Source organism: Mus musculus, chromosome 7 (assembly GCF_000001635.26).
Source record: "Mus musculus strain C57BL/6J chromosome 7, GRCm38.p6 C57BL/6J".
NCBI classification, from domain to species: Eukaryota; Metazoa; Chordata; class Mammalia; order Rodentia; family Muridae; genus Mus; species Mus musculus.
In genome coordinates, this window is record NC_000073.6 from 49,849,633 (window position 1) to 49,862,348 (window position 12,716).

Genomic DNA, 12,716 nt, shown 5'->3' on the forward strand with positions numbered 1-12,716 from the left:
CAATAACTAGGAAATGATAACATGCAGATATAACTAAGAGAAAATGTCTTATTTCCTTAGTGACTATGCCACTATCAGCAATTAATGTAAGGAGGGGAGGGGTGGGGAGGGGAGGGGAGGGGAGGAAGCTTCTATGCAGAAGCTGGGTGGGGGCTGTCACTCTGTGCTGTGGCTTCTTCAGCTTTTCTACATATTTGTGTGTAACTGCTCACACGTTTAAGCTTCACGTTGAGGTAGGTCCATTTTCTATGAGAAGACACCTCCCTGTGGAAGTAGAGACAGAGATGTCTTAGTGGAAGGCTATGGGATTGGGAATGAAAGTCCTCTAAAGGTGAACTGGGTGTGCGCAAATGCCTGCGGGAGAAGTGTGGGCGTTAGGGTCATCCTTTGCTTCATAGTAAATTCAAAGCCAGCCTCAGCTACATGAGACCCTGCCTTGAAAAAGTCTCTCTCAGATAGATAAAAAGATGGGTGATAGATAGATGATAGCTGATAGATGCTTGATTGGTAGAGATGATAGACTGATAGTTGTAGATGAATGGTAAATGTCACAACAAGGGGAAGTTTTAACAAACATTGAGTTTCTCACTGTGTAGGGAAATTCCAAGTGCCCTTTCCTCAGGGTAAGAGCAGGAGTCCCTGAAAGAAGCACTGAGAAGTGGGGTAGAAAATAATTAGGACAGAAGGCTATTAAAACTCAAGATAAACACAAACATAAAGCAAATAGCATGAACTGCTGATCATCAGATTTATAAAAACAAAACAAAAAACAAAAAAACCTTCACAAGCCAGATTCCAAGCATAGAGAGGACAAAGAAAAAAAGCCTCAGGTTCACATCAGAAAACTGACAAGGTGGCTCAGTGGGGACAGGCGCCTGCTGCCAAGCTTGACAGTCTAAAATCAATCCCTGAGACCCACATGGTAGAAGGAAAGAATCAACTCACAGTTCTTGATATGCACATGTGCACAAACACACATTTGAGCATATTCACATAGTGATAAACATGTGTGCCTACATACACACATTAGATAGGTAGACAGACAGACAGACAGACAGACAGATAATAGATGTAGTTTTAAAAAGAAAAAAATGTGTGAGGCCTGTACCTTTATAACTACAGAACATTATTGAGAGAAATTAAATCCTAAGTGATGGAGAGGTGCGCTGTGTGATTGGTGCATTCTCCGCACTATACACAAAGACTAACACACTCAGTGAACTGTAGATGCCATCTGTTTTTTAGCACAAACTTGTTACATTTTATTTATTTGTGTATATTGATGCACACACTGCACAGTGCTCATGGCGCAGTCAGACGATTTCAGGAGTTGGTTCTCTGAGTCCACAGCGGGGGTCCCAGGGTTGAATTGAAGTCCTCGGCTTGGTGGCAATGCTGTTACCTGCTGAGTCCTAGGCAGTCCTAGAGATGTAAATGTAAAAGTCTTAAACGGTAAAACCCGTGGTCAGTACATCCGTCTTTTGAGACTTGTGGAGGCAGGCTTATGAAAGGGAGTGGTAGCAAGATTGAACTATGTGTGCCATCAACATTTTAAACTCCTCATTGCTCTGGTTCACCCACATAAAATCCAGACTTCTCCTCAAAGCCATTTATATAGAAAGCTTACCCTTCCTCTCCAGCACTGCTCTTTCAGGGCCTCCAGAGTCCCTCGTGCTCCAGCTACCTTTTCTGCTCCTGGGGCCCTGTGGTACTTGAGGAACAACCCAGAGCTTCACAGATCCTTGGCAAATGCTCTACCACTGAGTTAAATCTCTGCAGCTCTTAGAGTAGTCATTTCTTCAACAGTTCACTTTTTTTTTTGGTCTTTCGAGACAGGGTTTCTCTGTGTAGCCCTGGCTATCCTGGAACTCACTTTGTAGACCAGGCTGGCCTTGAACTCAGAAATCTGCCTGCCTCTGCCTCCCAAGTCTGGGATTAAGGGCGTGCACCATCACCCCTGGCAGAGTAGTCATTTCTTAGTGCACTGCCTATTAAGAACTTTTTGGGGGCTGGAGAGATGGCTCAGCGGTTAAGAGCACTGACTACTTGCTCTTCCAAAGTTCCTGAGTTTAAATCCCAGCAACCACATAGTGACTCACAACCATCTGTAATGAGATCTGACACCCTCTTCTGGAGCGTCTGAGACAGTTAAGTGTACTTACATATAATAAATAAATAAATATATATTTTTTTAAAGACCCTTCTCGGATTTATTTAGGATAGTCTTCTACCTATGCAGCTCTCCTGGCTTCTCTGTGTGAGTTCCACTTCAGCTCTGCTCACTTTGGAGTCTTACTGGTTGTCCTCAATTAATGGCTCCCCACTCTGTTCTCCAGGTCAACTTGTACATAGATCTTCTGCCACATCCCCTTACACTGTGTTGAGTTCTAATGGCATGTTTGTGTCCCTTTATGTTGTACTGAGTTCTAATGGCATGAGTCCTTAGCCTCTTGTTTTTAATCTGTGTTTGTCATATCAGCATTGCTGTGCTGAGGGAGTACAATAAGAGAAGAATCACTCGCTTAATCCAGTTTTTCAGTCACTTAGGAAGGAGGGTGCTTGACTCAGTGCTGTGTGGCCATCTTGCCAGCTCCAGTGTGCGTGGGGTTCTTACTGTGTTGCTGGACTTGAGCAGGTTGCTTGGATTTTTTTCTTGTGTGGCTGAAAAGAACTTCCTGTGTGTGATTTTATGTTCAATGTGTGGCATAGTTTTTAGGTGAAGTTAGAATCCAGAGTCTAGGAAATTTTAAAATATATGAATTTTGGTATCCATGATATAACATGCAAAGTGTTTGTTTGTTTGTTTGTTTGTTTGTTTGTTTGCAGCAGGGACTCAAGTGGCCCAATCTGGCCTTGAACTCAGAGTCTATTTGAGAATGACTTTGAATTTCTGATCTTTTGTCTCCTTCTGAGTGCTGAGATTATAGGTGTACATGCATCATCGCATCATAACATGCTGTGAGCATAGCCATGAAATTAGTCTACCTAGACTGTGTGTGCATATGTCCGTGTGTCTGTGCTTATATCTTCAACAGTGGCCAGTGATGTTTTGTTCTATGTGAGGGTAGGCTGAATAGTTAGAAACAGTAGACAGGTGGCTGGACCTGGTGGTTTACACTAGGGAGACAGGGGCAGGTGGATCTCTGAGTTCACAGCTAGCCTGTTCTACATAGAGAAGTCCAGGCCAGTCAGCCTATACAGAGAGACCCTGCATTCAGTTTTAAAAGAAAAAAGAAAGAAAGGAAAAAATAAATGTGAATAAGGTATTTCTCCAACTAAGAATGTATAAAATAAGATTTCATCCAGAATCCATTTGACTAAGAACAAAATCCACTAGGTTTTTGTTTTATTTACAAACTAGTTCTAAAAATAACTGCAAATAGCTTGGTGGGAGACTGGCCTCCCAGATAGAGGGTTTAGTTACAGAAAACTTCCTTTCAATGTGTGGTGTTTCTTTACCTCTGAAAATAGTGTACAGTTTTGTTAACACAACTTACACAACAATTTTGTGTTAAAAATCCTGATCTGCTTCATGTTTAAATTTGAAAATATGCTTGTGATCAGGCTTTTTATACATACAGTGAGCTCGCTCAAGCTCTGACATAAACAGTAAGCTTTCTCGGGCTCTTACACACACAGTGAACTTCCTCAGGCTCTTACACACACAGTAAGCTTCCTCAGGCTCTTGCACACACAGTGAACTTGCTCAGGCTCTTACACACACAGTGAGCTTCCTCAGGCTCTTGCACACACAGTGAGCTTCCTCAGGCTCTTGCACACACAGTGAACTTGCTCAGGCTCTTGCACACACAGTGAGCTTCCTCAGGCTGTTTCTCTCTATCCCCCAAGAGCTTGCTGCACAGTCCTAGCAGCATCAGTTATTTATATCTGCCTGACACTGACTAATTACTCTTATCTAGCCCACTGTGCCAGCCACTGCTTTGGCACTTTAGATAGGCATGGACAATTGAAGGGGGCTCAGCAGTATGAATTATGTGTTTACCACTGTGACCCTTCACACTATTTAATTAACTTCAGTATGTGCATATAGCACCCTAATCTTTGAAATTACTGCTATGGAAGAGAGGTCTTTTGTTTTATCTTCAAACATGAGAACAGCAGCCATGTCTGCTTCTTATCTAAGGCACTTCACGTTTAATGTGTCTACCAGTGTTGTGAGTACTGGTTATTATTTGAAACTGTAAATAAAGTCAGTTATTTTAACAATTCTATCAGGTACTTTTTACTGGCTTTATGTTTTTGAGACAGTCTCAATCTCTGTGGTCCAGCATCTCCTGCCTAAGCCTTCTGAGTGCTGGGATTATGGCTAGGTCACCACCCAGCTTTGTGCTTGTGTTTGTAATTTGCATTTGTCTGATACTAACGGCATTTTTATCTCTTACTGGCATGTGAATCTTAGGTGAGAATTTAGGTTTTTGAGATAGTCTTAACTATGTATCCCTGGCTGGCTGGCCCAGGCTGGCTTTGAACTCGCCATCCTCCTGCCCCTGCTTTTGCCCTTACGTTCTTGGTAGATGCTACCACACCGTGCCCCTTTGCTTGGTTTTTAGGTGAGCTATTTGTTGTAAGAATTGTTTGTGTAAATGGAAACAAATTCTTTATCAAATTGCTAATATCTTCATTCCCGTTCCTGCCTTGTCTTTCCAAATAATAGAAAAATTTAATAAGTTTTAGCATATCCATCATTGATAGCATGTGCTTTGTGTACCAGTCTTAAAACGCGAGCTGATTCTGACAGGGATGTTGTGTTTCTTCTGGAACATTCACTCTTGCTCTCCACACTTAGGTCTGTAATCTATCTCGAGTTCATTTAAGAGTTAGTAATCCATCTTTTCAGTTGTTCCATCTTCATTTCTTGACAGAACTGTCCATTTCCCATTTAATTACCTTGGCTCCTTTGTCAAAAATTAATGGGCCATATGCATACAGGCGTCTTTCCGAGCACACACTTTGTTCTTTTGATCTATGTGTCTGTCCTTAAGCCAGGAGGACACCATCTTTATAAAATGTGGAGTTCTCTTACTTGTTCAGCTTCTCTTTACATATACATTTTAGGGGCATCAGAGTTTCTGCTCTTAAACTCCAGTGGGTAATGGCAGGGTATGCTGAGTCTGTAGATCAGTGGGGCGAATGTGGTCCACACAGTGCTGAGTCCATCCCCTGAGCATGTCTCCTCAGTCATTGAGATCTATAGCAGTGCCTCATTGTTTTACATAAATACATAGCATAAGTTCCATTTTCTCTCTGTTTAATTTACCATGAAGTGGTGTCACCTACCCAGTTTCTGAATCAATAAATGATATATTTAGACCAGTTTTATTAGTATAAAAGTTTAAAACTATAAAAGTAGTCATTTAGTTGGTAGAGTGTCTGCCCTGCAAGCTTGAGGACCAGAGTTCAAATCCCCAGTACCTATGTAAAAAGGCAAGTGTGATGGCACATATAATTCTGGTGCTGAAAAGGCAGAGACAGCTTGATCCTTGCTACTCACTGGCCAACCAATGTGGCCCAGTTGGAGAGCTCCAGGTATAATGTGGAACTCCCTAACTCAAAGAAATGAGGAAGCTACACCAGAAGTAATGGTGCATTCATTCTTTTATTCCCAACACAGGTTGGGCTGGGGCAGAAGTAGGTAGATCTCTATGGCTTCCTGGCCACCTAAAGCTACATAGTGAGATCCTGTCACAGAAAACAAAAGTAAAATTAAACGGGCCTGGCAACTGATGGCTTCTGGGAGAGGAACAGACAGTTTTCTTTGTAGCCCCTAAAAGTAGGCCATACTCCATGTAAGGCCCCACACACATCTAAAGATATATAAGCCGCACAAATTGGCCTTGATGGTGTTTTGTTTTGAAGAAAAGAAAAAGAAAAAAAGAAAAGCTGGGCATTGTATGTAGAGCAATGCCATACACTGAGTACTTCTGAGTCCCAGCACTCAGCAGGCAAAACAAGTGCATATCTCTGAGTTCAAGGCCAACCCAGTTTACATAGAGTTCCAGGAGCCTGTCTCAAAAATATTAATAACAACACCAAAAGGTCACACCGTTGGGTGGGAAAGGAAGGAAAAATGGATCTGGGAGGAGTTGGGGGAATAGGAATGAATATGATCAAAACATATTGTATGAACGTCCTAAAGAACTAATAAAAATTTAAATCAAAAAAATTAAATGGGGGACAGTCGAGGAAGGCACCCAACATTGACCTCTGGTCTCTACACACAAGTACATTTTCCACAGCATTATTATATATTTTAAATTGCAAATTCTCTTAGATTTAGTGAGGATTGTAATGCCTTTGTTTCTTCTTTAGGTTAATGTCATAACAAATAAGTATATTATAATTTGTTATAATTATACAATTGTGTGATTTAGATACTAATGCCATTATAGAAAGATGTGACTGGGTAGTGAAACTGAGGGCATTTCGTGTCCACATTAGTATATTTAGCCATAGCAACTCTTTCCAGATAGATGTAAGGCATTGCTATACAGCAGAGGAGCACAGACTTGAGAAGCCAATTACCTCATTTATTAATCCTGGTTCTTGGGTCTAGGTAGGAGCTCAGTGGGAAAGCACCAGGAAAAAAATAACAACAAAACAAAAACCTATTGTCCCACTGACTGACCTCTCTGAATGTCATCTGAAAAGGAGGGACAGTATGCTTCACAGCTGTTTTGTAGCCACTAAGGGAAGGAGAACCTGTGAACACCTTCTGATTGCCTAGTGCAAAGCACCAGCGAAATGGCTGTTCCTATCAGTTATATACCACTGATTAACCTGTGCTTGGTGGAGTGTCTGCAACCATCTGAATAGGAACTAGGAATCATGGTTACTCCTCTTGTTCTTGAGCATGCCAACTTGAGGTAGTTCTATGTAATTTTCTTAATGATACAGAGAAAAGGCTGGGTATGTTGGCTCACACCTGCAAGGCCAGCCTTGGCGAGTTCCAGGTCAGCCCTAGGCTATAGAGTGAGACCTTGTCTCGAATAATAACAATCACAGCATAGAGGAATATATTAGGTATCAGAGCCACAGGCTCACATTAACTTACACATCAGCATATGTCTCTTTTAGGTTTTGCCAAATGGTTTGAGCCCTGGCTACACTGTTTCTTCCACTGGTCTATGAGTCTTGCCTAACTGCAAAGACACACGGAGTATATGAGTAATGAAACCATCATATCCCAAGAAGTGCTCTGTTTATTTTAATCTTGTATTGGAGTGGAGGAGTAGATTAGTACAGGACTTTCGTTTTTAATGTGGTATATATTCAGTGTTCAGACAGTCATACACACACACACATATACACACAAACACACACACACACAGAGTAATTTTTTCTTATATCCTGTGTCAGTCCATGTTGTGAAGCTGTGCCTGAGGCTGTGGTGTGATCTTATTAAAGCAGGGAAGCTGAGGCTATTACTGTCAGCCTTGTTGCTTTGGTAACTCTGCAGAGAGATTTCACACTAGATAGGCATGTAGACATTCTGTTGAGTCTTCAGGAAAGCCTGGCTTTGTCCTGCTGCAGGTGTCGGTGGGCAGAACTGTTGTGTATTCCCAGTTGCACCTCCGTAGGTTCTTCCTGTTTACAGTGGCAGGACACTGAAGGCCAGCAGCCATGTCTGTGCCTCTGTGGTCACAGGAAAAGAGAACCACTGGGTGTTGTGTTCCACTACCCTGTTTTCATCAAATGCTTTGCCTTTCTTTGTAGGTGAAGCTCTGAAAGGAAAGATCACAGTTCACAAGAATAAGAAGGATCCTCGTTCCCTCATTGTGACCCTGACTTTGAACAGTTCAACCCAGACTTACAGTCTCCAGTGACAGTCATGGCCTCCAGCTGCCACAAAGTCTGAAGCACATCCAGCTGTCTGTCTTTAAAGCGGAATAGGGCAGTGACCGGGATGGGCAGGCTCCATGGGACTGTAGCACAGCTGATCCTGGCCCTGCAACTACTGGGTAGTAAGCCTAGATAAAGCAGAGCTCAGCGGAGGATCCCGCCCTCCTCCCTCCTCCTGCTTCTGCTCCTAGAGATCCTAGTCACAGAAGCCTGCCTGGCCAGGTTAGCTGAGGAGACTTCCTCTCCTGCTAGACTGAGAGTCATTTGAATTGGCTTACTTTTGGAACAGTAATAATCCTGTTTTTTTTTAATATAGATATACGTTTCTTACTATAAATTTTGTTTTTAATAATGAGCAGCACAAAGCAGTGTTTTACTGTAGATTTCCTTTCTAGAGGAACAATTTTTAGTTACACTTTTTGCTGAAATATCAGGATATCTCAAGACTAGAGAGCCAGTGGACAAACATCCTGTTTGCAGAGGCTGTGCTGCGGTCCCCTCTACCCACCTGCAGCTCTCTCTCAGCTGGGCCTCTTCAGTGTTCTTCAGCCATGGCCTAGCATTGTGGGGAAGTCTAACTTCAGGATGTAGCCTATGTGTGACAGACTGCTCTCCAGGATGGGGTAGATGTTGCCTCTCTAAAATGCTGCCTTTTCAGATCAGGTTTGCACCAAGGTCATGTATCCGTCTGCTAATTCTAGAAAATCATGTTATTCGGGTCGAAAGAATGAAAAATATCCAATAAATATGCAACTATTGAAAGCTTCTGCATCACACTGAATGTTTTCATGAAGTTGTAGCATTTAACAAGTCAAGGAACGAGTTGATTTCAAGAAAATTGTGGCTTCAGCAGGCCAGCCAGGCATGTTTTTTGCCCAAACTAGACATCAGTAGGAGATCAGGCTAGCTCTGCAGTAGGTCAGTTCCCATTCAGCTGCAGATCTCAGTGTGGGCGTGGCCTCTTCCCTAGCCCCTTCATGGAGTTGCTGGTTTATGTTACTACAGTTCAGGTGTTCAGGTCACTGCCTCGGTAAGTGGATGGAGCTGACAGTATTGGCTCCCACCTAACACAAGAGGGGAGTGAAGATTACAACATGAAGGAACTGTACTTTCATTGAAGGGGAGCTAACCTACCAGATTATGTATTTTGTTTTGCAGTATTGGAATTTAACTCTGGGCTAACTGAGCTATGCCCCAGCCTTCCTTTCTTTTTTTTTTTTTTTTTTTTTTTCAAAATTCTCTACTATTTAAAAAAATATTTCTCAAAAATGATCCCTCTTGCCAAGCATAGTGGTGCACACCTTTAACCCAGCACTCAGGAAGTAGAGGCAGGTGGACCTCAGTGATTTGAGGCCAGCCTGGTTGTTATATAATGAGACATTGGGTTCAGGCTGGGGTTTTCATGGCAGATGATAGGAAAGGGGAGAGGAGTTTTTTTAGGGGCAGAATTGAGGAGTTTAGTGTTTCCCTTGGACAAGTTTGTTTTAAAATTAGGGTTTATTGACTCTCATTTTGTAGCCACTGGGTGTCTGGGATTGGCTACCACTTTTCTCCAGTTTCTAAATATCTGGCTTCTTGGAGCTTTGAGCTCAGTTTAGGCCCCTGGCTTTGGGGTGGGTGGGTGGTAGGGTATTTTTTTGGTGGCGGTGGAGGTTTGGGGTTTTGTTTGTTTGTTTGTTTTTGAGCCATGCCCTGTAGCCAAGGATGACATTAAACCTCTGATCCTCTTTCATTCACCATCCAAGTAGCCCTGTATCTTATCCCTTTCTCGGAACTAACCCATGCGCCCCACTTGTTCCTGCCCCTTAAGGTGGAAGGACCGGGGTCTCAAGTGCAATTGTGTGTATAAGGTCAGTCTCAGGGCTCTGTCGCCCCTCTTTCTGATGGAAGAAGTGTAACAGAACCTCTAAGAGCTTTTAACCAGAGAAATGTCGAGACATGTCAGTCATCCAGCACTGTCATGGAGCCCAGCCTAAGTCATTTGCAAAGACTGAAACTAGCTCTTAGATCTCATCAGTGCTTGCTGTCTTCTTGTAAGGAGACCAGTTTGTGGTGAGAAGCATGGTCAGTGGTTGCCTGGTGCATACTCAGTGCACCCTGTTTTGGTTCACTGCCCTTTGGGCTGCTAAATTCTTCATTTGAATTGCCTATAGTTGCTCTTGCATCCCCATGTCTGAGTTTGGTAATTGCTCACGGAGCTAATGCTACCTCCCAGCCCCCATCTACAGAAGGCTCCCAGCTCCTTGTCTGCTTTGGATTTTGTGTGGGCTCCCAGGTTTATGAGAATAACAGGTTAACTCGATAGTATTCAGGGACCCTGTTTTCTCAGTTGAGACAGGTAAAACCTGAGTGAAGTAAATTGAGGTAAGGTTTATAATCTGTGTAGAAAAGCTACTTGGGAAAGGAATAAATGTATTTTTAGTGGCAGCCATGAGAGAACAGCTCCCTCCTAGGACTCATGACTGGTCACGGCAGAGAAGGCAGGCACAGCAAGACAGAGGTTACAAGGACTTTGCTTTTTAAAATCGAAAACATGGAGCGAATGAAGCAACTGGAGGTCCATCTGTGCAGGAGGAGGGTTGACTAAAAGGTAATTTTTAAATTTGTCTACTTTAACCATGGCTAAACATTTACTGCCCTGCTTAAAGGGATTTAGGAAACTGCTACTTTGTAGCTGATTATCTTAGTTTAGAAAGTTCCAAGAGAATCAGCAGACACCCTGGTAGACAAGAGTCAAGCATAGTAACACACTCCTGTGATCCTACTGATCAAAACTAAGGCAGGAAGATTGCAAGTTTAAGGCCAGCCTGGGCCATAGAATGGTACAGTTTGACACAGCCCCAAGGCTGGTGTTGATCTTTGGTACCAGCTGGTAGTGCTATTTTGCAAAACTGTAGAGACTTCAGGTGGGACTGGATCTGGAAGTAGGCCTCTGAAGCCAAGACTTTGCAGATCTTGTCCAGGGCCCCTTTCTTGGGAGCAGGCCCTTGCAGAGGCTCCCTGCAAGCACATGGGACCTAAAGACTATTTATGGACCCTTTGAAAACGTGAACCAAAAAAACAATTCTCAGGCCACGCTTGGTGGTACATGCTTTTAATTGCAGCAAGCAGATCTCTATGAATTGCAAGCCAGCCTATTCGCCATAGCAAGTTCAAGGCCAGTCACGGCAACAGAGAGAGACCCTGTGCTGAGAGAGAAAAACAACAGCAAACATAGTTCTTCCCTCATTTTGATCAGAACAATGAGAAAAGCAATCACAGGTAGCAAAACCATCTCAACAAACCTAATAAATGTGTCAACAGAAGTATTACAGCTGAGGGTGTCACAGCTCTACCATGAGCTACAAAGTGGCTCAGCCAATGAATGACTTCCGAGCCTTAAGGAATTTTTGGAGTCTTGTTGACCTCCAGAGCTCAGGGAACTTATTGCAGGTCAGCAGTGTTGCCATTTGGGGGCTCTACCCAACTCCTGCGGTTTACTGATGCCTCAGACATTGAGGCAGGATATTTAGTGTGTCCTTGCCCACCCGTCAGCTCGACATTGTTGGCTTGAAAGCTTGTCTGGTTTTTAACCTTGTCATGATTTGAGTGTCTCCTTGCTTAAAGTGAAACTCTCCAAGTAGAATGGTAAATAAGTGGTTTCAAAATATCTTTACAATTCATTTGACCTTCCTAATACATTTTTCATATATTGTCTGCGCTTCTTGGCTGATAGGAAGCAATTCATATTCCTTGTAGCTGAATAATAAAAAAAAAATGTTTTGTCGCTGAATTCATGTGATTATTGAAATTTAACAGGAAAGAAGGCAAAAAAGCAACTAAGTTACAGTGTATTCTCCGCATGGAATATGCAATTCAGTAAAAATGGCAACATGGGAACCCTGCCATAGGAATGTTAAACCACAAGGTTAACTTGGGATGAGCCCAACTTTCTTATTCATTGAAGATTTTTATTTACCCACTGTATGTGTATGGATGTTTTTCCTGAATGTCTGTCTGTGTACCTCCTGCATGCCTGGTACCTAAGGGACCAGGAAGAGAGCATCAGATTCAGTATTTGAGTCATGTGGCATTCTTTATTAGCCTCACTTTCTGTGGGATGATATAAATTTGATCCATTTTTTAAATTTTTTTTTTTTTCAAAATAAGCTGAGAAGCTATTGTATGAACCTTTCCTGAGGCAGAAGAAAAACATTTAGTCACTCCAGCTCGGGCTCCAACAGCAGAGCAAAAGGAAAGTCCACCAGGTCAAGATTGGTGAAACATTGAGTTTAATTACCTATAGGAGCTTACCTATAGGCAGCTTAAAATTGGCTACTCCACCTAACAAAATCTCCCCCAGCAACCAATAACCACCTGAATATCCTTGGGGGATGGGAGGCCCCATGATGGTCTGGGCTGTGCGAGTAATCACCAAAGCCAGGAGCGTTCATGAGGGCAGAATTCCAAAATAGTAGCTCTTGAAGGAGTATTGCATACTATTGATAGTAGAAGTGAACACTCACACACCAGTCACCTATCAGCTGCAATGTGGAGACCCAAAAACTCACCTGGAGAGAGAAATTGTTTCTCCAAGTATAGTAGACACATTCCTGATGATGCCCCCAAACCATGCAGAAAAACAAAACTATTGCTGACAGGATTATCTGCCTTTTACGCTATTTGAAGCTGCTTTGATGGTACAGAGCAACCGCAGGGAAGTCACGGTTTTACTACATTTTGTCATCTCTTTAATTACATTTAAGTATTGGCATCTTTTTCATTACATGTATTTTGCTTTGTGTGGTTGGGGAGTGGAAGACACGTGTCACAGCACACATCTAGAGATCAGAGGACAATTGCTACATGGTCTTAAT

General features: G+C 42.6%; 1 protein-coding gene across 2 annotated transcripts in view; it reads left to right on the plus strand.

The window, feature by feature from the left end:
• Prmt3 (protein arginine N-methyltransferase 3) overlaps positions 1-11,632 on the plus strand; it is an 82,946-nt gene extending 71,314 nt beyond the window's left edge. Inside the window, exon 15 of one of the 2 annotated variants that reach the window (XR_003946565.1) lies at positions 7,735-11,632. Coding sequence is in view for 1 of the 2 variants with exons in the window: in NM_133740.2 (NP_598501.1) it covers positions 7,735-7,844 (110 nt within the window). In the remaining variant the exon portion in view is untranslated. The remainder of the gene's footprint in view (positions 1-7,734) is intronic. The other variant, NM_133740.2, reaches the window with a different exon arrangement.
• Positions 11,633-12,716: the final 1,084 nt, after the last annotated feature.